The sequence below is a fragment of the Salmo salar genome, chromosome 25 (genome assembly GCF_965601325.2).
Source record: "Salmo salar chromosome 25, fSalSal1, whole genome shotgun sequence".
Lineage (NCBI taxonomy): Eukaryota > Metazoa > Chordata > Actinopteri > Salmoniformes > Salmonidae > Salmo > Salmo salar.
In genome coordinates this window covers 24,965,001-24,990,605 of record NC_138315.1, presented here as the reverse complement: position 1 = coordinate 24,990,605, position 25,605 = coordinate 24,965,001, and the positions used below count along the sequence as shown (strand labels likewise).

The 25,605-nt window shown below is 40.8% G+C and overlaps 1 protein-coding gene across 1 annotated transcript in view; it reads right to left on the bottom strand.

Annotated features, from left to right (window-relative positions):
- Positions 1-25,605, bottom strand: part of lrp1bb (low density lipoprotein receptor-related protein 1Bb) — a 319,979-nt gene that overhangs the window by 73,358 nt on the left and 221,016 nt on the right. Inside the window, exons 42-51 of the mRNA XM_082969228.1 lie at positions 19,560-19,749; positions 17,632-17,836; positions 13,345-13,537; positions 8,025-8,150; positions 7,004-7,132; positions 5,041-5,160; positions 3,793-3,906; positions 3,357-3,506; positions 2,916-3,038; positions 394-513 (exon numbers count right to left, since the gene is read on the bottom strand). Coding sequence (XP_082825354.1) covers positions 394-513; positions 2,916-3,038; positions 3,357-3,506; positions 3,793-3,906; positions 5,041-5,160; positions 7,004-7,132; positions 8,025-8,150; positions 13,345-13,537; positions 17,632-17,836; positions 19,560-19,749 — 1,470 coding nt within the window. The remainder of the gene's footprint in view (positions 1-393; positions 514-2,915; positions 3,039-3,356; positions 3,507-3,792; positions 3,907-5,040; positions 5,161-7,003; positions 7,133-8,024; positions 8,151-13,344; positions 13,538-17,631; positions 17,837-19,559; positions 19,750-25,605) is intronic.

The following is a 25,605-nucleotide window of genomic DNA, read 5'->3' as shown; positions in this document are numbered from 1 at the left end:
ATTTCATTAATATTGCCTTGACATTTCTATTACAATCCAATTATACCACTGTTCCCAGCAAACATTTTCTATTTATTGTTGTATGATTATTTCTGTTTATTGGGAAATTAATTATTGTAACATCTCATTTATGCTGTAAAATTGCTCTGCCTCTTGCCCATAATGATGAAAAATAAATTTTCCCTCACCACGTCGTCAAAGTATTTTTAATCTCTTTAATTTCATTTCTGTGCATAATTTCAATAGCCTAGTCTAAAACTCAAAGGTCTACAACTGGTCTCAAAATAATGTTCTACAATGTTGCAATCAGGTTGTCAGACTGGTCTCAAACTGCATGTTTGAGATACATGTTGCCTTCACCCAAAGTATTGCCGCATGACCATGGGTACTTACCACAGATCTGCACACTCTCATCCAGTCCGTCCTCACAGTCGTTCTCTCCATCACACAGCCACTGCTTGGCGATGCACTTGTTCTTAGAGCAGGCAAACTGGTTCCACAGGCAAGAGGAGTCTAGGGGAGAAATAGCACATTCCCAACACCATAAATCTAAACATGTAAGTGAAAGAAATAAAAGACAAAAACAACACACTGTAGTAGAAGTCGCCTCGTTCTTTTCAATCAAAGCACACTTTTCTCATTTGCCCCTTAGCCTTTCTATTTTCAGAGAGGGTTACTGGCCTTGGAGCCAATTAGAAGACGTTGTGTTTTCTCTTCTTCAGTTTTTAGTATAAAACATCTGTAGGGGATTTAAGGAGAGCCGACTGGTTACAAATGTGAAAAGAAAAAAACCCATTTACATTTACGTTTTTATTTTCTAAATCAAATGGCTGGAGGTTTGCATAATGCAAAAGTGTGAAGAATAACAAATATTGCCAAAAGGGTCTATGATTTGAGAATGTACTCCCTACTGAAATAATGACATTTTCCAGAACAAAATCGTAACAAGTTTGTAACAAATTCGTAACATACAAATTCTTTGAAAATACAAGTAGTTGAATATTGCGATGTATTTGGAAATACACTTGGAAAGTATTGGCGTGTATTTGAAAATACACAGAAAAATACAATTATTTCAATACTCCATGCATTTGAACCTAGGTCTGTTTGGTCCTAGAGGTATATTAAATAATTTATTTTGAATGAAATAAGTTGCTGATTTGCCACATTATTTGAAAATAAGTATTTAAATATGCATGTCATGAACCCGAGTCTGGTGTCTATTCATAGATCATATATGCTTTTTCTATCAAGGTCACGCTGATTTACATGTTGTAAATCAAAAATAAGTCTTACACTGTTGAACAGGACAATCACAGATGATGGAGATACAGATAGGAACAAATATCTTCATATCGGGATTCATTTAACTTCACAGAACCACCCTCCCACCCACCCTTACAATGACAAGTATTTAATCTAATCAGTTGTGAGATTTTGGATTACCAGTGAAAATGACATTTTCTTCAAACTGTTTTCCTTTACTGTAATTTATCAATATCATTGGCTTTTTGACTTATAATATATTCCAATTTCGCTATTTGTCCTGGGAATGCCAATTCTAAAACATCTAACAGACTGAATGCCATTCAGACAGCAGCATCATTCTGCTCAGCATAGAAAGGAGCTACGGTACATTTTTGATTCTCGATATCATGATTTCTAATTCAAATAAATTCAAACAATAATGAAGCACTTAGCTAAATGAATGGGAACATGTTCTTCACTCCTTTGATGGTACACAGAATCATGTTAGATGAAATGGTATCCTATGAGTCACCCAGTTAACATGTAATTCATTAAATACGATTACCAAACCGCATTCTTCCCTTGATTTAGACAATTTACTGTAATTTATTTCACTTCAACAAACAAGCATGATCTTACTCTTCAAGACAGTCAACACATAGGACAGTGTTATTTGTGTGGACCATTGTAACAAAATGAATGAATTCCTCAGTAGTTCAGTGCATTTATTAATCGGAAGCCTAACTCTGACAGAGGTGAGTTGAGCATACGTAATAACACCTCAGTGGCACTCAAGCGCTCTTGGAAGATCCTTTTTCTTCACTTCGATGACAGAAGCAATGACATGTATGGTGTACATGAATAAGAAATTGGTTTGATAGCATATTTACCCAGACCATGACTCAGTTATGCTCTAGCTATCTAATTGGAAAGTCCTTTACTTTGTCATGGTAAGTTATGCATACATTAAAGATGATCATAGAGGTGTCTTCCCTGGTGAGAGTGGGTAAAAGGGTTCCATGTGAAAGGAACATTCCATGTGATCCTTTCAGATATCAGTCACTTTTCAGTGAACCCACATGTTTCCATCTCTGAAAACAACTCATAATGACTGATGGCTAATTAATTAATAGTTACACACAAAGGTAGAATATGCTAATTCAAAGCCAGGAAAGAAAAACACACTGTGTCCTTTTTAAGTGGCTATATTTGAATATCGAGGCTGGAGATAAACTCTCTCTACAACACCCAGTAGGTTAACAGACAGCTTGGAAATGCAATTAAACACACAATGAGGAAGCATAATAGAATGTGTAGAAGAGACATGGCTCTGTGACGTACTGTACAATTAACTCTAATCATTACTGATTTGCCATGACTAACACTGGATTTGTGGCTTCCTGTGGTTGTCTAGAAGTCATTCAGACAAGCCCAATAATAAATGGTATCTTTGTAGTGGAATGTAATGTCGCTACCCACATGGTCTTATAAACATAGCAAGCCCTTACTGCACTGAACTTCAGCGGCCAAGTCATCACAGTCTTTCTGTCCATATTAATACACTGGATTTGTGGCTTCCTATTGATGTCTTTAAGTCATTCAGACAAGCGGTCTTAGAAACCGTCTCTTTGTAATGTAATGGGACCATCAACATAGCAAAGCCTTACCACACTGAAATTCATCTGCCCCGTCCTCACAGTCCTTCTGTCCATCACACAGCCACACGCTGGAGATACAGTTACCGCTTGGGCAGGCGAAGTGGCCCTCTTCACATTTCTGCCCATGGGAAACTAGGGCAGACAACAATGGAAGGGAATCGTCATCTGGGTGTTAGAGGTGATTCAGTGGTGATTCAGTAATGATTCAGGTCATTATCTTTTCCCTAAGCTCTCTGCGAATCCCTAATTCTGTCTCGCCTAATCACTTCAGGAAATCATATTTATGTTTTATGATTTTCTCTAACTCTTCTCTAATTGAAGCCGACTTCCTCAATCTGTCTTCCCTAAGCAGAGAGCATGGAGAGAGGAGGAGAGAGGAGACGAGACGAGAGAGGTGATGAGAGGAGACGTGATGTGACGTGACGAGAGGAGAGGAGAGAAGAGACTCACCCTGGCAGTTGGTCTCATCTGCGTAATCTCCACAGTCGTTGGCTCCATCACAGATCCAGGAGGGGTGGATACACAGTGAGGTGGAGTTACAGCTAATGAAGACTCTCTCTTTTACCCCCAGTTTGTAGAAGTCAGAGCAGTCTGTGTGGTCTACACAAAAACATTAGCTAGCTAAACATTAGCTACTACAAATCCGCAAACAGTCGCTAACACTTCTCCTAGATTTGGATGGATAAGGTATAAACAGGTAAAAGTCAAGTTAACACTGTACATTAAGTTGCTCTTTTACCTGTGTAATAAGACTATAAATATAATCTGGATAATGCTGGATGACTGAACCCAAGTGATCCATCAATGGTGATAGTTTGCAAACATGGTAGCCTGCTAACACTTTTTGGGATCATCACACACCACACCTTGACAAGGCTTAACTTACTGCAGTTCTTTTCATCTGAGGCATCAGCACAGTCAATGACCTGGTTACACCAGGCTGAGCCGGTGATACAGCTCCCATCTTGGCAGGATGATTCAGATGACACGCACGTGACATCTGAGAGGAGAGTGGGAAAGGGAAATTAACACTTCAAAAAGGCCCGATGCTAAATCATCAGGGAGGTAGAGAGCACTTAATAGTGTGAACCAGGTAGATGACTCAGTAGTGTTTAGCATCAGGTTCAGGGAGAATATCTAGGATAGGGAGGATGTCAGGGGTATATATATATATATATGTGTGTGTGTGCGCACGAATGAGTTCAAAGCAAATAAAAAAATAAACATGAGTCGTGTAAAAACATGATAATTTCAGGATTTATTTATGATCATTTAGTTTATGGGAAAGCCATGTATGGTCTGTTATTATGAGCCCTACTAATAAACCACTGCACATTAGATACTAAGACATTATCTTTGATAGATCTAGTGAAGAGAAGGGGTTTTCTTGCTCAATTTACTTTGGTCTTTTCATTTAGATGCATATAATTACATGTTTTAACAGGGGTGTTGTTGATTATTTACCATTAAAAACTGAACCGACTGCATGCGGGGAGACACATTACAGCTAGATGTGCCTGATTTCACAGTCCTGGAAAGCTTCATCCATCTTTAGAGAACTGCTGCCTCACAGCCTCTCAATTGTCTTGTTTCAGGTTTAAAGAACATTAAGTTCCTGCTAAACAGTGCTAGGTTTGTTTTCCTCTGGGCCAACTGCTGAATCACAGCCCCAGAAACAAAATGTAAAAAATTGCGAACATAATAGCTAATTGGATTTTGAATACCACTTGATTTGAATAGCAATAACAAATATTGGAGATTAGGGGCCATCTTTGCATGATTATAATTTTGTAGAAAATTATGACGGAAATGACAACATGAAGAGTGAGCCACTTTAATGATAATTTTCTGAACATTTTGTGCCTAACATCCTCCCCTTATTTCTCTGAGGAGTGGTATGTATGTGGTATCCTTGGTATATGATGTTGGGGCTCATTAAAGAGAAGGGCTTAGCCCAGTGTGGAGCCTGCAATGCTGCACACACACGCACCCACCCACCCACCCACCCACCCCTCACTCACCCACCCACCCAATCACTCACCCACCCACACACAGAGAGAGCGTAAGCAGGGAGGGACCTGCCTTCTGAAGTATCAGGATTGACTGGGAGATTAAGCAGTCTATCCATACTCACTGTTACAGAAGGCCTCGTCTGAGTTATCCCCACAGTCATCGACCCCATCGCAAAAACGACTGTTGGCCACACAGCGCTGGTTGTAGCATGCCCTGAAGCCTCTCCTACAAATCCTGTTGTCTGGCGAAATGACAAAACAAAATATGTTCACTTTGAAAGGAAATGCTAATGGTAGTCCTTAGGCTACTGTCACTTTCTTCACATGACATCCTCTAGACTACAACTGGCATAGTCCCACACTACATGTGCTCTAGCCAATTCTTCTACACTCTTCGAAAACTAGAGGGTCTATCTAGAACCTATAATGGTTCTTCTGCTGTCCCCATAGGATAACACTTTGAAGAACCCTTTTTGGTTCCAGGTAGAACCATTTTGTTTCCAGGTAGAACCCTTTTGGGTTCCATGTAGGAACCTTTCCACAGCGGGAACCCAAAAGAGTTCTCCCTGGAACCAAAACATTTTTTGCCTATGGGGACAGACGAAGAACCCTTTTGGAACCCTTTTTTGTAGCCGTAGTTGGCTAGCAAGCAAGCAAGGGATAAGAACGGTCAGCCAGTATAGCAATAGAACATTTAGAATGAACGACTGGGTCGCGTCCATAGATACAGAACAGAAAGACTCAATGACTGGGTCACGTCACCGTCAACCGAACCGGTGTAACGAACGACCAGCCAGCTTGGGTAGCAACCCTAGATTTGTGAGGGGACTATATCTTGTGGAAGGATGAAATTGTATGAATAAATGAATCAAAATAAAAAAAAATTCTAAGAGTGTAAGGTTGTCATAACAACAACCATATATCATAACGACAATCATAAATCAAATTTTATTTGTCACATGTGCCGAATACAACAGGTGAAGACCTTACCGTGAAATGCTTACGAACAAGCCCTAAACCAACAATGCAGTTCAAGAAATAGAGTTAAGAAAACATTTACTAAATAAACTAAAGTAAACATTTTTATAAAAACACAATAAAACTACATAACAATAACGAGGCTATATGCAGGGGGTACCGGTACGGAGTCAATGTGTGGTGGTACAGGTTAGTCGAGGTAATTTGTACATGTACTGTAGGTAGGGGTAAAGTGACTATTCATAGATAATAAACAGCGAGTAGGGGTAGGGGGGGGGGTCAATGTAAATATTCCGGGTGGTCATTTGATTAATTGTTCAGCAGTCTTATAGCTTGGGGGTAGAAGCTGTTAAGGAACCTTTTGGACCGAGACTTGACGCTCCGGTAACACTTGTCGTGTGGTAGCAGAGAGAAGAGTCTATGACTTGGGTCATGGATGGCAGGAAGCTTGGCCCCAGTGATGCATTGGGCCGTACACACTACCTCTGTAGCGCCTTATGGACAGATGCCAAGCAGTTGCAATACCAGGCGGTGATGCAACTGTTCAGGATGCTCTCGATGGTGTAGCTGTATACGTTTTTGAGGATCTGGGGACCCGTGCCAAATCTTTTCAGTCTCCTGAGAGGGAAAAGGTGTTCTTGTGCCCTCTTAACAACTGTCTTGCTGTGTTTGGACCATGATAGGTCCTTAGTGATGTTGACACCAAGGAACTTGAAACTCTCGACCCACTCCACTACAGCCCCATCGATGTTAATGGGGGCCTGTTCGGCCCTCCTTTTCCTGTAGTCCACAATCAGCTCTTTTGTCTTGCTCACTTTGAGGGAGAGGTTGTTGTCCTGACACCACACTGCCAGGTCTCTGACCTCCTCCCTATAGGCTGTCTCATCGGCGTTAGTGATCAGGCCGTGTTGTAGCCAACCCTGCTATTGTTGTCATGCCATATGGATGGTTACAGCACATAGTATTTGACCAGGCTATTTTGTTAGCATGTAGTTAAGTGATAATGCACCAGAAGCCTGTGTTTGGAGGATATATTGGCACGGGTTTTGCTAGGCCTAAGACGAAGTCGAGGGCCTATGATAATATATAGTAAGATCAATTGCTTACCACAATATTGCATTTTCTCATCTGACTTGTCTTTGCAGTGAGCTACTCCATCACACGTGAACTGATAGTTGATGCACTCGCCGTTTCCGCATTCAAACTCTGTGTGGATGTTGCAGGAGGAATTCTCTGCTGTAAAAGTAGATAACATGTTTAATTAGCTAGTCAAGTCAAATGTTGATTTATTCTCTCACCATACTGGCTTTAGCTGTGGTCTCAAAGTTTGCAGAAGCTGCACTAAGCTTAGCTGTAAACGTACCAGTATGACCTTGATGTCAAAAGTACATACACTGTACACTGAGTATATAAAACATGACAGACTGACCAGGTGAATCCAGGTGAAAGCTATTATTGATGCCACTTGTTAAATCCACATCAATCAGTGTAGATGAAGGGGAGGAGATAGGTTAAAGAAGGATTTCTAAGCTTGGAGACAATTGAGACATGGATTGTGTATGTGTGCCATTCAGAGGGTGAATGGGGAAGACAAAATATTTATGTGCTTTTGAACAGGGTATGGTAGTAGGTTCCAGGCCCACCGGTTTTTGTCAAGAACTGAAACTCTGCAGTTTCCCATATGTATCCAGAATGGTCCACTACCCAAAGGAGATCCAGTCAACTGTGGGAAGCATTGGAGTCCACATGGGCCAGCATCCCTGTGGAACGCTTTTGACATCTTGTAGACTCCATGCTCCGACAAATTGAGGCTGTTCTGAGGGCAAAGGTGTGGGGCGGTGCAACTCAATATTAGGAAGGTGTTCCTAATGTTTGATATAGTCGGTGTATATTCTCCACCTAAAGTAAGTTAATCAGTTGATAAAGTAGTACAACTGCCTAAAACGGCCTATCCTTGCCAGTGAATAAAAGTGTATAGAGACAATAACTAAAGAGGGAACATTTCTCTCAGAAAAATATATATTGTTAAGTTGAAAATCTAGAGCATTCAACTACATTATATTTGTTGTGAGAATTGCAAGGTTATTGAATGTATGACTGTTTAAAAAGGCAAAACGTCATGGCTTACAAATGCATTTGTTGTCATCTAATAAGACACGTGCTCCCCGACAACTACAGTTGACTCTTCCATCTGGGGTCAACAGACACAGGTCACCACAGCCACCGTTATTGACTCTACATGGGGACAGCTCACCTGCAAAACACACAGCCAACCAGAGATAGTATAGACATAACAAGAGACCAACAACAGATGCTATAGACATAACAGAAGGCAAAAAGACAAAGTGAGGTTGCAATTATTACAGTATATTGTAACGTCAAAGCCATTCCGAATGTTGAATATCAACTGTTTATAGGAACCTTTAATAATGCTGAGAGACCAATAAACTAAACGTCACCAGCTTATTAAGGGCTAAATCTCAAATAGCCTAGTGTTTATTTCAACGCCAACGGTCACAACCCCCAGCTCCCACCAGCCCACCATAAAAGACGCATTAGCTCAGTCAGTGTGACAGGAACAAGCAGGTATGGTCTCATCCTCCCTGATAAAGAAAGAGCAAGGGATGCAGAGAGAAGGGAAACGATAAAGTGCCAGCATCACAAGCGCTCACCGGAGAGATGCATGACAAATGAACCGTAGCTTTCCTTCCCTCAAACCCATTCATGCATCTGTGTCTGTGTAAGGGATGCGTGTGTGTGTGTGTGTGTGTGTGTGTGTGTGGTGTGTGTGTGTGTGTGTGTGTGTGTGTGTGTGTGTGTGTGTGTGTGTGTGTGTGTGTGTGTGATGACTCAGCAAACCCCTGGAAGAGCTCCTAGAGCCCCCAGGTTCAGGTTGGAGTCATCTGATTACAGAGGGACAAGACAGACAGACAGACAGGAAGACTAATGAAGATAGGGAGACATTGGAAGAATCTCAATTGCATACACCTTGCGTCCTCTCTCCTCGCCTCCTTCTCAAAACCATTGGATGAGAAAGCCAGGGGTCCCTCCCCTCCAATGGTTTTTCAGAAGGAGCCAAGGAGAGAGGATGCGAGGAGTATGCGATTGAGATTCTACCATTTTATTCACATTTCACAACCAGGAAGTGAAAACTATGGTGAGAACAACAGGGGTCAGTTGGTACATTTGAGAGCGTGACAGTAGCAATCGTGTAGGTACAATCCACACAGGGATCCCATACATGTACAACAAATGTATGCATTAACTGTACTGTAAGTCACTTTGGATAAAAGTATCTGCTTAGTGGCATTTGAAATAAAGAGCAGTATTCTTTCCTTTAACGTTGCAAGGTGTTACTCATCCCTTTGGCAAGACGGAGAGGTCAGAGGGTGATGTCTGCGATCATTTGTGATGATGAAAAAAATGAGAAGGAAAAGTCACTCTCAGCATCCTCACAGAGGGAGTCAAGCCGTTGGGACGCCCTTAAGTCCTTTTCCCAATGTCCTAGTTCTTACATATGCAACACTTCAGAGCCCTCCTCTCCTCCAGGTTTACTTTCTTCCTAGCTAAATAAGACCATCCTAATTTATAAGGAGCCCTGGTAGATAAATACACTGCTGTGATTTGTTTAAGTGGAGAACTATAGCAAAGATAAGACCCCCAAACTAAATTAAACAAACAAATGCAAGCAAATCTATCTAGTCCACATATCTATCAATGACAGCTAAAAACCACCAAGAAACATTGTTCACACTAATAGATATAGTCTTAGCTCCCACATTTGCTCTTATTCAGCAGTGCCTTCAGAAAGTATTCAGACCCCATGACTTTTTCCACATTTTGTTACATTACAGCCTTATTCGAAAATGGATTACATTTTTTAAAAAAATCCTCAGCAATCTACACACAACACCCCATAATGGCAAAGCGAAAACAGGTTTTTAGAAATTTTAGCTAATGTATATAAAAAAGAAAAAATGTATTTACATAAGTATTCAGCCCCTTTGCTATGAGACTCGAAATTGAGCTCCGGTTCATCCTGCTTCCATTGATCATCCTTGAGATGTTTCTACAAATTGATTGGAGTTCACCTGTGGTAAGTTCAATTGATTGGACATGCTTTGGAAAGGCACACACCTGTCTATATAAGGTCAGTTGACAGCGCATGTCAAAGCAAAAACCAAGCCATGAGGTCGAAGGAATTGTCCAGAGAGGACCGAGACAGTATTGTGTCCAGGCACAGATCTGGGGAAGGGTACGAAAACATTTCAGCAGCATTGAAGGTCCTCAAGAACACAGTTGCCTCCATCATTCTTAAATGGAAGACGTTTGGAACCACCAAGACTCTTCCTAGAGCTGGTCGCTCAGCCAAACTGAGCAATCAGGGGAGAAGGGCCTTGGTCAGGTAGGTGACCAAGAACCTGATGGTCACTCTGACAGAACTCCAGAGTTCCTCTGCAGAGATGGGAGAACCTTCCAGAAGGACAACCATCTCTACACTACACCAATCAGGCCTTTATGGTAGAGTGGCCAGACGGAAGCCACTCCTCAGTAAAAGGCACATGACAGCCCGCTTGGAGTTTGCCAAAAGGCACCTAAAGACTCTCAGACCATGAGAAACAAGATTTTCTGGTCTGACAAAACCAAGATTGAACTCTGGAGGAACGTCTGGAGGAAACCTGGCACCAGTGGTGGTCAGTGCCGTTTCAGATGATGGAGAAGGATTATTTTTCAAGAGGATGGCCTTATTTCTTTTACAGCATATTGGATGACTGTCATTCACATTCCATTCACCCAGATAAATGTAACAGCGATAGGTTTAGGCTATTAAGTAATTCTCAAATTTTCCATATACCCATCATGAGGTTGCTACAACCTAGCCTATGTATGAAAGTTTACAATGTAGGTGCACACAGGTCAATAGACAAATTTGATGTGACAGACAGTGACACATGGACAGACAGAGACATTCAATACCGCCTAGCACACTCTTACCTGCATTTAGCTCATAGTGGGTTTAATCATTAGTTGCAAACAAGAGTTTATATAGTACAAATTGAGGTATGTCTATCCCCGTTTTCTTCCATTTGCTTCTGTTTAAGAAACGTTTTTCAACAAAATCGATGGAATGAATAGACCTGTAAACACAGTTCACAGTTTCATAGCAGCCACGTTGTATTCCTTCTCGCATCTACATTATGCGCTCTCCTCCTTTCACCTCTTCCCTTGCTTGTGGACTTCAATGCACAACACCAGCTGTATGTGACTAGGCGAAAAAACCTTTCCAAACCAAACCGCTACACACAGCCTACATCGTTGTCACCATATTAGCTAAAGTAACGTCATAGTCAGCATAGCTAATAGAATGAACGGGTTAGTAAACACGCTACTATCATGCAGTAACATTACAGTGTAAGCAGTTACACCAGCGGGCCCCGGTGGCAATAAATTAGTAAAACCAAAAGCTTAACATTGCATCCCTATGTTTGAGCAGGGTGTTTCAGTAGGCTAAACTAGCTAGCTGCATTTCCTAGCTAAGTAAGTGAAACTGAAGAAAAAAAATGACGAAATCTCTCTTTCTCTCTTGCTTCTCCTTCATTTAAGAAGAAATGAATTTGTTCAAAACTGTTAAACTTTTGTCTTTCTCTGTCTTTGAGTCAACTACTCACCACGTTATGCACTGCAGTGCTAGCTAGCTGTAGCTTATTCTTTCAGTACTAGATCCATTCTCTGATCCTTTGATTGGGTGGACAACATGTCAGTTCATGCTGCAAGAGCTCTGATAGGTTGGAGAACTTCCGGAGGATGTCCTCCAACCTTTCATAATTACTGTGCAAGTCTATGGAAAGGGCCTCCCGAGCAGCGCAGTGGTCTAAGGCACTGCATCGCAGTGCTAGCTGTCCCACTAGAGAACCTGGTTCGACTCCAGTTCTCTGTTGCAGCCATCCACAACTGGGAGACCTATGGGCGGTGCACTATTGGCCCAGCGTCGTCCGGGTTAGGGCAGGGTTTGGCTGGCAGGGATGTTCCTGTCCCATCGCACCCTAGCAACACCAGTGGCGGGCCGGGCGCAATGCAAACTGACACGGTCGCCAGGTGTACGGTGCTTCCTCCGACACATTGGTATGGCTGGCTTCCGGGTTAAGCGGGTGTTGTGTCAAAAAGCAGTGCGGCTTGGCTGGGTTGTGTTTCGGAGGACGCACGGCTCTCGACCTTCGCCTCTCCTGAGTCCGTACGGCAGTATCAGAGATGGGACAGGACTGTAACTATCAATTGGATACCAGGAAATTAGGGAGAAAAAGGGGTAACCCCCCCAAATTTAAAATAAATAAATAAATAAAAGTCTATGGAAGGGGGTGAGAACCACGAGCCTCCTAGGTTTTATATTGAAGTCAATGTACTCAGTGGACGGAAGCTAGCTGTCCTCTGGCTACACCATGATGCTACCCTACAGAGTGCTGTTGAGGATACTGTAGACCTTCTTTGCAAAATAGTGTTTTAATAAATTATTTGGTGACATTTGATTTATATTTAGTATAGTTTTATCTAAAAAGGATAACTTTTAAATGTTTTAAAACTTTTAAATGTTTTAAAAATTGTGAAACTCACTGAGGATGGTCCTCCTCCTCTGAGGAGCCTCCACTTCCTTACACCATCATTACGTTGAAGAATGGTGTTGGCAGCATCATACTGTGGGGATGTTTTCAGCGGCAGGGACTGGGAGACTAGTCAGGATCGAGGCAAATATGAACGGAGAAAAGTCAAGAGAGAACCTTGATGAAAACCTGCTCCAGAGCACTCAGGACTACAGACTGGGGCAAAGGTTCACCTTCCAACAGGACAACAACCCTAAGCGCACACAGCCAAGACAAAACAGGAGTGGCTTCGGGACAAGTTTCTGAAGGTTCTTGAGTGGCCAAGCCAGAGCCCGGACTTGAACCCAATCTAACATATCTGGAGAGACCTGAAAATAGCTGTGCAGCAACACTCGCCATCCAACTGACAGAGATTGAGAGGATATGCAGAGAAGAATGGGAGAAACTCCCCAAATACAGGTATGCCAAGCTTGTAGCGTCATACCCATGAAGACTCGATGCCAAAGGTGCTTCAACCAAGGACTGAGTAAAGGGTCTGAATACTGATCTAAATGTGATATTTCAGTTTTTATTTTTTATAAATTACCTAAAATTCTAAAAACCTGTTTTTGCTTTGTCATTATGGGATATTGTGTGTAGATTGATGAGAAAAAAAAAAAATTTAATCAATTTTAAAATAGGCTGTAACGTAACAAAATGTGAAAAAAGTCAAGGGTTCTGAACACTTTCCGAAGGCACTGTATATACACGTGTATGCACAGCACAGGCTTCCACACACTCACACATACAAATAAAACATTCACAAACAGTCTCTTTCTCTTTGAGATAAGTCATTCCAGGGAGAATACTCACAGCTGTTGGTGTCGTTTGCTACAGCGATGATTCCCATGGGCTGGTGGGGGATGTCTGATCGCAGTACCTTTGTTTCTCCACCTGTGTACTTGTTGGATCTCAGCACGGCCCTGCGAGCCCAGTCTGACCAAAAGATAAACTCCCCATAAATAGCCAGGCCAAAGAACGTTCCTGGTCCTGACTTCACAATGACCTGTAAGTTACAAAGCAGTACATCAGTTAAAGCATTCAGAACTTGGCAGCCATCAAACACTATGTTATATGTCTACAGTGCCAATATAAAGCCATAGCTAAACCATCTACCTCCTTGTACTCTACTTAAACACATTATATGATTTTCAAAGACTTCATATCTGTTACTTCTAAACATCAAATGCTTTTGTTTGATTTTGTTTGAAAAACAGATTGCACTAGGAAATGAATCACTGCATCATCAACCCCTGTACAAAAAAGCACACACACACCCCTCCCCGAGGTTAGTGCTTAACCCAGATGTTGGCAGAGTAAATTACAGTCTCGTGGAGAGGGAGGCAGGCATACATCAGACAGACAGCTCCTTCGGGAGTCTCACTCTCTGCTTTCCTACAGCTCTGTAGTCTCAGCCATTAGTGGGACACGCTTGTAACCATCACATTAGCCCTGCTACCATACAGGGATTAATAGGACAGGTGTTGATTAAAGGAGCCCAACGTGTTACAGGGAAAACAACTGGCCAGCAGGAGAGAGAGAGAGAAACGACAAGGCCGCCAGAAGGATTTTGACAGAACTTATTGACAATAAATTCGATTAGAGAGGACGCTAGTTTTGTACGCAAGGTCTAAATACTACTGTGTTCCAAATCTCTTAGAGTCTACTTAAAGTACAGTACCAGTCAAAAGTTGAAACACCTACTCATTTAAGGGTTTTTCTTTATTTTTACTATTTTCCACATTGTAGAATAATAGTGAAGATGTCAAAACTATGAAATAACACATGGAATCATGTAGTAACCAAAAAAGTGTTAAACAAATATTTTACATTTCAGATTCTTCAAAGTAGCCACCCTTTGCCTTGACGACAGCTTTGCACACTGTTGGCCTTCTCTCAACCAGCTTCATGAAGTAGTCATCTGGAATGCTATTCAATAAAAGTACATTTGTAGAATTTCTTTCCTTCTTAACACGTTTGAGACAATCAGCTGTGATGTGACAAGGTAGGGGTGGTATACAGAAGATAACACTATTTGGTAAAAGACCAAATCCATATTATGGCAAGATCAGCTCAAATAAGCAAAGAGAAATGACAGTCCATCATTAGTTTAAGACATGAAGGTCAGTCAATACGGAACATTTTCATCAAGTGTTAATGCAAAAACCATCAAGCGCCATGATGAAACTGGCTCTCATGAAGACCGACACAGGAAAGGAATACACAGAGTTACACAAAGTTCACAGAGTTACACAAAATACACAAAGTTCATTAGAGTTAATTGCACCTCAGATTGCAGCCCAAATAAATGCTTCACAGAGTTCAAGTAACAGACATCTCAAAATCAACTGTTCAGAGGACACAGCGTGAATCAGGTCTTCATGGTCAAATTGCAGCAAAGAAACCACTACTAAATGACACGAATTAGAAGAAGAGACTTGCACCAAAAAAACACGAGAAGCATGGACATTAGACCGGTGGAAATCTGTCCTATGGTCTGATGAGACAAATCTGAGATTTTTGGTTCCAACCGCTGTGTCTTTGTGAGACCCAAAGTAGGTGAATGAATGATATCTGCATGTGTGGTTCCCACCGCAAAGCATGGAGGAGGAGTTGTGATGGTGTGGGGGGTGCATTGCTGGTGACACGGTCTGTGATTTATTTAGAATTCAAGGCACACTTAACCAGCATGGCTACCACAGCATTCTGCAGTGATACGCCATCCCATCTGGTTTGCCCTTAGTGGGACTATCATTTGTTTTTCAAAAGGACGATGACCGAGCACACCTCCAGGCTGTTGCATCAGATGATCTGGCCTCCACAATCACCCGTCCTCAACCCAATTGAGATGGTTTGGGATGAGTTAAACCACAGAGTGAAGGAAAAGCAGCCAACAAGTGCTCAGCATATGTAGGAACTCCTTCAAAACTGCTGGAAAAGCATTCCTCATGAATCTGGTTGAGGGAATGCCAAGAGTGTACAAATCTGTCATCAAGGCAAAGGGTGGCTTCTTTAAAATATCTAAAATATAAAATATATTTAGATTTGTTTACCACTTTTTTGGTTACTTCATGATTCCATATGTGTTATTTCATAGTTTTGATGTCTTCATTATTATTCTACAATGTAGAAAATAGTAAAAAAAACCTTGAATGACTAGGTGTGTCCAAACTTTTGACTGGTACTGTATATGTATGTTCTGAGTATATTGAACATAACACCATAAGTACTTTATTACTTGCATAACTCATATCTAAGCTCTCAATAATGTTTCTAAGTTTGTCAATTTTCTGAAACGTCACACAATTTAGTAATGCAGCAGGTAGCCTAGTGGTTAGAGCGTTGGGCCAGTAACCGAAAGGTTGCTGGATTGAATCCCCAGGCTGACAAGGTAAACATCTGTAAACATCTGTCATTCTGCCCATGAACAAGATAGTTAACCCACTGTTCCCCAGTAGGCTGTCATTTCAAATAAGAATTTGTTCTTAACTGACTTACCTAGTTTAATAAAGGTTACATTTTAAATTGAAACATCACATTCTTCAAATGCAATTTAATTCATTATTTTGGGATTTGGGATGGTCATAAATCTTGAAAATCATATTCAGTGATCATATAGCCACATGCTTACCACCCTTGAGTACCAGTTCTTAATTCGTATTCAGTCTCTTCACACCTAAAAGGTTGTCTTTTCACTGCTTGAATGTGTTAACATCTTATCCCCATCACATACTCAAGCGGGCTCTCTAGGCTTTCGTCAGCATGGGTAATGACACAACAGCTCCACTTAAAATGCCACAGTGGAGTGTGGAGGGCAAGTGGGCCTTTAGAGCTCGCTGCTGTACTCTGTGTTCATCTCATGTCTGTCAGAGCAGAAGGGGGGAAAGGGGTGTCACACAGTCAGGCTGTCAGGCTGTAATGACACTCCCAGATCCCTGGGCTGGAGGTGCCATACAGTACAACCCTGCACCACCCTGCCCCCATACCGCCCCACATCGCCTCCACACCATCACACATAATAGCAGGAAGCTCTCCCTCTCCCTCCCTCCCACCACTGCTCTGTTGATAATCCGTTAGCTCTGCTTAATTTTCACATTCTAATTGGGACAGTGATGGGCACTCCCCCACAGGGCTCTTCTGTGTGAGCTTTCATTAGCAGGAGAAAGACTGCAGGCGGGGAACGCGGGAACCCAAAGGATGTGACTTTTGTGATGCACAACCCTGCTTTTGCAAACATATGGGTAACAAATTGAGATGGGTCAAGGTCCTCAGTCACATAGATCGTGTCAACCGTCGGCAAAGAGGAGAGCCAAATTTTTATGTAATCCCTTACATGCTGGGGATACATATCCTGGATTTTCACCACTATGAATATATATTATGCATGGCACCTCTCATGGATAAAATTAGACCGACCCTCTTTCTGAGCTCCTTTACTTTTGAAGGGAAATGACTTCTATAATTAAGTAAACCATTCACTGTCTTTTGAGATATAATATATGAAAAGAATGCTGAGCGGTATTACAGAAGCTATCCATTGTATTACGGCTAAAATGCCATCAGGCTCAACAGGAATGGGAGATAATGTAACGGGTATAAAATGAGTCCCATCTCAGTTTAAGGGGACATAATACTTTGACATTTCAGCAGAGAATCATTGCCTTTGTGTCTACCATGTTTCAAATATCATTTCTCTCCTCCATAGAAAGCTACGGCCCGTGACAACGTCAGAACACATGTTGGTTCAACAAGAAGTAATTGCCTTTTTGAACTGCCTATACTTTTGGTCCTTAGTGAGATTCAATCAATTCGTCTAAATTCTGTGGTCTTTTCTACAGACCAAGTCAAACAAGCTGCAGCATGTCATGCATGATAAGAGGGGACATTCATTAGAACGTGTTAATAAAATGCCATGATGTCATTCATTCTATGACTTAAGTTCAGCCCTTATGGCTGCTTTCCAGGACACAGATTAAACCTAGTCCTGGACTAAAAAGCATGCTTAATCTCCATTAAAAGTGATTCGTAATCCAGCCCATGGTGTAACATAGTGTAACTGTGATGGCATACATATGGAATCCTCATGTTGGTCATACTCACATATCTGTGTGAGCCGTCGTAATCACACCTCTCTATCTTCCCCAGACTTCCATCAGAGAAGTAGATCTTCTCAGCTTTGTGGTCGATGGTGAGTCCGTTAGGAGTGAGGATGTCTGTGCTGACGATCACCTTCATGTTGTTTCCTGCCAGGGTGGACCTCATAATACTGGGACGCTGCTCATTCCAGTTAGTCCAGAACATCAGGCTGAAATAAACATTCAAAAGACATTCAAAAACCTACTATTAACTATATGGACATTTGAGAAACCACCTCAAAGAAGTCAGTTGACTGGGAACAGGAAAGATGGATAGTAAAAGTTTTTTTTTTCTTTTACGAGTCTTTTATCTCAAGTCTAAAAGCAATTTCCACCTTCACTGCAAACAGATGTAACCCAGATTCGATATCTCTTTATGCACATTTTCCCTCAGACATATTTACACCCCCTCAGTGAGGAGGACAAAACAAATGTTCTCTGAAATTGAATCAGGGGAGTGTATGATGGCTTAAATAGGACTGCAATTGTAACTTGTCAAGCTCCTTGCCTTTCTTTGTAGGGTAAAATAAACACTAATCACTGTAAGAATTATTCATAGGCAGCCGTTCTATATTGCCTGTTGCTCTATCTGGTTGTGTCACTCCTGTTATCTAGTGATCCCGTAACTCACGATGGCCTGCATGACCTGTCATCTGCTCCTCATTTTGTATCGGCTGTGTTAGCATCGCCTTGCATGAGCTACTGCAGCTCCCATCTCTGATAAGGCGCTGCCTCAGCTTCAGTTTTGCTACTCAATGAATGCTAGACAGAATGTGTATTTACATTTCTTTGGGCTGACTACTAAGAATATTACAAATTACAATCGTGTGGGAGTGTAAATAAATGGAATATCTATCGGAAGTAGGTTTTGCTAAATAAAAGGAATCTGTGAATTGTATTGCAGTGTACAACAGTTGTAGATACGATACTGAGCACTGAAAGTAGAGGGCTTATATCCTCATTCAAACTACAAGAGATTGTTTCAAAGTTAAACAATCAATACTTTTGAAGTTCTTAGCAAAGGTTGAACTTGGAGATAGGTATGGTTATCCTGGATCCTCCCTACAGTAGAATATGTTTACAACATTGAAAGTCTGTATTGATTTATAGGGGCTAGTAAGAATATGTCAGAGAGTGCTAATTTATTATAGCAGATGAAATTCAAATTAGCAGCATTCTGGAGTTTGTTTGAAAACTTGCCAAATTACGAACTAAACGCATACACACTAAGATCAAGAGTTTAATTAGTTAGTGAACTCTGGGTCCGCATTCCGCGATAACCTTCTTGACGTGTAATTACCGTAGATTGAGACGTGCTTTTATTTCTTAATGGATATAACAGGAACATTTGTTAGTTATTGTGAAAGCACTGTAGGCAGTATTTCTTGAAATGGGAGTGTGTCAAACCAATTAGATGTCCCTCCTTCAGTACACTTTGGAGATACAATCTTCTCTACAGAACTGAATACATACTGTATGGGTCATGTACAATTATACTGATTGCTCTAACAAAAAGTCCACTGAGGTCTGTTTAAGAAATGAACTTAGTTAGATGGAATTGTCTTAAGACAGAAATAAATTTCTCTCTGTCCAAGGAGGCATGTCTTGTTTTGTAATGCACCCAATATGATTGTGAGCTTATATATCTGTTGAGCAAAGGCATACAACCATAGCCTCAGGCATAGAATGACATACTGCATCTGAAGTAGTAGCTACGGAACTACAGTTGGGTGGCATACAAATTCAGACATAATTTAGCAACAAACTATTAAAAAGACCAGCCTGGTCCCAGATGTGGTTGTGCTGTCTTGCCAGCTCCTATGTAGTGACAATGACCATGGCAGTTGTCAAGACCAGGTTATTGGGAGACTGAGTAGAACCAGAACCACATACTTTTGGCACTCATTCAGGGCGAGGACATGGGGGTGGTCATCTTCAGAGAGTGTGACCACAGCCTCTCTGCTGAAGGAACCGGGCCGGCTTTGGTCCACGCTGTGCCTGGTGATGCTGGAGGTGGTAGAGCTGGTCCAGTACAGAGTGTCCCAGGCACGGTGGTACGCCAACCCCTCCACTGAACCCACATCTGGAGGGGGACACAGACATGAGCGTCACCATGATCATCCAACAATCCAGCCTCCACTAATTCATTGTAAATTCTAACATGTAATGGACATGGCATTAATCAACTGGTAATAAATGCAGTACATTTGAATCTACTGATAAAGGTGGACAGAACTGAAGACACTTCAGGGTGAACAAAGCCAATGATTTATTTAGATGTTAACGTGCACATACCACCATGCTTCTTTCATTTGCAGTGTAGGGCAGTGTTTCCCTACTCTGGTCCTCGAGTACCCCCAACAGCACACAATTGTGTTGCAGCTCCGGACAAGCACACCTGATCAACCCTTAATGAGTTGAATCATGCGAGATTGTCTGGGGCTACAACAAAAATGTGTGTTGTTGGGGGTACTCAAGGACTGAAGTTGGAAAACACTGGTGTAGGGAATTACAGCCACAAAGTTGAATTCATTGTAACTCCTGCACACACACACACACAATATAAACTCTGCACATTGTGTAATATAATGACAAATCCACCAATGTCACATCCACCTGTTCATTGGAAATACTTAAAGCTGCAATAAGTAACTTTTTGGCCGACCCGACCAAATTCACATAAAATTGGGAGTTATAGATCTGTAATTTGCAATGAAAGCAAGTCTAAGACACTGTAGATCTGTTCTATGTGAGCTATTTCAATGCTCCCTTTAAGTTTTGTTTTTGTACACAAGCTTCAAACAGCTGAAAATACAATATTTTTGGTTCCTGAAAAGATATTTCACAGCAGTTTAGATGGTACAATTATTCTCTAAGTGCTTGTTTTGTCACAAACTGAAATTAGGCAAACTATTCGAATTTTAGCAACCAGGAAATGGGTGATCAATTTCTGCATATTGCACCTTTAAATGGAATATACGAGGCATTAATCAACCCGTATAACATGCAGTGCATCTGATGCCACTGGCACAGCTGATACACATTGACAAGTCCAAACAAACATAATTCCAGGAAAATACGAAATAAACTGAAATCCATATATCCATACAGGGCATTGGGAAGTCTCTGCCAAAAAACGTTGTTGTTCATACATCAACTGAAAAAATATTGAGTTGACATATTCCAGGTGTCTCATTCATTGATTGAATTTCTACTGTTATCTTAGTGAGCAGGGATACTTGAATGGCAATTCAATAGCGACCAAAAATACCAAATTAAATCAAATAGATACAGCTGACTGTATGTGCTTGGCATGAAAATAGGGTTGCATCAGAGTACTAGGACAAACATAAAGAACATGTTTGTCCTAACAGGACATAGCACACATATTTCTGTCCTTGCTTTGCACTAAAACATCTGGCATTTTTACTGAACCATTGGTAAGGTGCTTGGATAAAACATGAACACCTTAATTCTATCCTATAACTCCAACTCAATGGCACATGTACTCTACAATCTCCTCTGGATGGAGTGCTTAATTGGTCTTAGTGGTGAACATGTGATCAATTCTGGAGATACGGGCTGAATCCAGTGCTTTCTAGAAGCCATAAACCATACATACAGAATACTCAAGGCACTATCTGAGTCAGCTCGATTGCTAATTAATTGTTTGCAATAAAAGGCGACTGACAGCTTGGTTTTCTGGAAATTGTTGGGAGAGGCCAGGGAGTAATTAATGGAAGACGTGGAGTTTCATTAGGGAAATATGGATGATTAACATCTTCACCCTTCTTCAATGACAGGGTAAGCAGTAAAACTTTGTGGAGAAGAAGGGGGAGAAGAGGGATAGGAGACGGAGGTAGAGAAGACGGTAAAGGAGACGGAGGAGAGGATGAATTTGATAATTGTTTAGACGAATAACCAGAGTCCTGAATCCAACCAACTATGACCAGTGAGTAAAATAAATAAATAGCTAAGCTAAAATAAAGGCAATGGATGCTTTAGTGCTAAATTAATCACGCCAACTCTACACCTGAACAGGCTAGGCATGGATAGAGGACAACCAATTACACAAAGAGGTGCAGAGAAGGATATCAAACACATAGACCAACTTGACATTTGCCAGCCACATAACTTTCTTTATTCAGCGCTTCTTTTAAAAATGACAATAGCTCCTCTTGGTCAAAGCCAAAATAAAAAATCTCTCCAGTCACTGTCTGTCTGTCAGTTTTGCCAACAGTAGAACATGGTGGGGATGTGGATCAGTGGACTCCCACTGTTCTCCCAGAATATGAGGGGTGAGTGAGTGACTTGAGCTCCCATCTCAGAGGAGACTTTAGAGAGAGGCAGAAGATGCTAAGCGTGCAGAACAGAGCCTTTCCCTGCTCATCTGCCTCCACTCAGCCTTATCTAGCCCAGATTGAGTGGGTTAGAGAGGGAGGACAGACAATGGCTCTCCTGCCTCTTCTCCTGCCATCTAGAATGATTGACTGACTGGCAAGCTAAAAAAAGGTCCATGTGTTATGAATTGCATTATTTCACATTCTATATGAATGTATTTATTCAATCCAAATAAAGATATTTTGAATTTATCTGTGGAAGATGCCATTTTCACAAGCCCCCATGTGTCCTACAAATGCACTTAATCCCCAAATACCCTAAATACTCAGGCTTATTTTATGCAGACGCTGTTTCTTGCAATACTGCTAACCTTAGCCAGCTAATCCTGTAGTGAAAGCTGCAAATGCTGCTCTGCTGGCCAGAGTGGTCAATATACCTTGTATCACTCTCTCTGGCCACTTATTTATGTTTTGGTCTGAATGTGGTGAAAATGAGAGCAGGGTAATTTGCTCTATCAATAGTAAGACCTAAAAAACATCCCCCATTGTAACCATCTTATTTGACAGTTAAATGGGTCCCATTTAGGACAAGAAGAATAGAGGTGGCCATTACAATACTCCAAACTTGATGGAGTATGCATTGAAGCCACACACTACATCAAGGGTGCGACCACTTTATTTTCCACAAATGGCTTTTCACAAATGGCTGCTGAGAGGCAAGCTGCAGACCCTGATTTCATATCATACAGTAGGACCTTCATTTCACACCATTGACTTAGAATCCTGCACACCAAACAAGGAATATTCCCATAACATTAGCTAAGATTCCCATTAAGTTCTAGATAGATAAAACACTAACATTAGAATGATAACATCCCAAAAACATTCAAAGAATGTTTTTAATAACACATTTTTTTATGTTTGAAATTAAATATCCTTGTAATGTTCTCCTAAAATTCAAAAAAATGCACATCTACAACAACCACCAAAGAACATTCCCCACAAGTTCTCATTAGGTTTCCAGGTAATGCAATTACATAATGTACAGTAGCAGCAATGTATTCCCAGCAAACCAAATTTGGTTCTGTGCAAGTTCCCAGAACATTCGTTAGGTTGTGGCAAATGTTTTCATAACACAAAAACTGTCCAGTCGTGCTGATGATTATACGCTTGCATAAAACATTTGCCTATTATTGCAAGAATGTTCCCACAACACATTTTATCTGTTATTTTGCAGTTCACAGAATGCTTCATTAGGTTGTGGGAACAGTCTGGTGGGAACATTGTGGGTACAAAACACAAAAACTGTCCAGTTGCGTGGATGATTATATGTTTCTTTAAGGGTGCAAAAAACATTCACTTGACGTTACAAGAACGTTCCCAAAACAAAACATTTTATGTTCTTTAAAAGTTCTTAAAACTTTTCTTTAGGTTGTGGGAACATTATGGGGATATAACAGGAGATCGTGTTTTGGGAACCTAAAACTGTCCAGTTGTGCTGACATTCAAATAACGTGCACAAAACACTCCTTTGATGTTGCAAGAATGTTGACAGAACAGCCTTTCTGAGTTCTTTAAAGGTTCCCAAAACATTTAATTAGGTTGTGGTAACAGTGTGGGTACATTACAAGAAATGTCTGGGATGTTGGAAGACTATTCTTGTGATATTCACGAAAGTTGCACAGAACATTCACATAATGTCCAAATAAGCCAGTTTTTATGATGTTCATAGCATATTTGTTTTAGGTTTAACATAATATTCCATTGACATACACACAATATACATTTGACCTTGTCTTGGAAGTCCTCAGAACATTTAAAGAATTTGGATTTTAGGACTGTATTGTAGGCTCACTACAAGGTGATATAGACACAAATGGCATTTACATTTAATTCATAGGACATCTGAACAGCATTTAAATCATACACAAACAACCATATGTTTAACACTTTATTTATCTATATTTTGTTGTGTTACAGCCTGAATTCAAAATGGAATTGTTTTCTTACCCATCTATACACAACACCTCATAATGACAAGTGACAAACATGTTTAGACATTTTTGCACTTTTATTGAAAATGAAATACAGAAATCTAATTTCCATAAGTATTCACACCCCTGAGTGAATACTATGTGGAAGTACCTTCAGCAGTGATTACAGCTGGGAGTCTTTCTCGGTAAGTCTCTTAAGACCATTCCACACCTGGATTTGCAACATTTGCCAAATATTATTTTCAAAATTCTTAAAGCTCTGTTAAGTTGGTTGTTGATCATTGCTAGACAACCATTTTCAGGCCTTGCCATAGATTTTCAAGTAGATTTAAGTCAAAACTGTAACTCTGCAACTCAGGAACATTCACTTTTTTCTTGGTAAGTAACTCCAGTGTAGATTTGGCCTTGTGTTTTAGGTTATTGTCCTCCCGAAAGGTGAATTATTATCCCAGTGTCTGGTGGAAAGCAGACTGAACCAGGTTTTTCTCTAGGATTTTGCCTGTGTTTAGCTCCATTTCGTTTCTTTTTTATCCTGAAAAACTCCCCAGTCCTTAACGATTACAAGCATGCCCATAACATGATGCAGCCACCACTATGCTTGAAAATATGGAGAGTGGTACTCAGTTGTATTGTATTGGAGTTGTATTGGATCTTCTTTATTTATTTTTACCCATCTACCATTAGGTGCCATTCTTTGTGAGTCATTGGAAAACCTAGCTAGTCTTTGTGGATTCATCTGTGTTTCAAATCCACTGCTCGACTGAGGGACCTAATTGTATGTGTGGGGTACAGCAATGAGGTAGTCATTCAAAAATCATGCAGCTTACTATGTGACATGTTAAGTACATTTTTACTCCTGAACTTATTTAGGCTCAAGACATTTCAGCTTTTAACTTAATTAATTTGTAAACATTTTGAAAAACATACTTCCACTTTGACATTATGGGGTATTGTGTGTAGGCCACTGACAAAACATCTCAATTTATTGTATTTAAAATTCAGGCTGTAACACAAAATGTGGAAAGTGAAGAGGTGTAAATACTTTCTGAAGGCACTGTAGCCATGGCAGTATGGTCAATCAGGAATGCCATGATTCCTTTTTCGCCTTCTTAGACATAAGTAACCCAGGGAAATACTGGTAACTGGGTTATTCACCATCACTTCACCCATCCTCTTCATATGCTGCGTACTTCCACTATCCAAAACTATGAGTTCTGATCTAGGATAACTTTTGCTTTTCAGATAATAAAAATAAGACTGGGAGGGACCATATCAAGCATCCTAAAGTAAGAATTATATCGGGTGCGTTTTTGAAGTTTAACAGTCAATTTATACCCAATGTTTTCTTTTTTACAGTTAGCCTGAATTCTGCATTTCAGACTGGATTTATAAATCTGGACAAACAAAAGACATCTCTTTTAGTAGATTATATCTGAGCCTCAATTTCACAGTTGTTAAAAAAATAATAATAATCTTCAGCTTTGCAGCCAGATCATTAACCCTCTGCACCACCAGTGGATATCTGTGGTATTGTGGGGGGTTTTCTCAGTCTAATTATGATCAATCAGGAAAATGTTTAGCTAGGACTCCAGTACACAGGCGGGA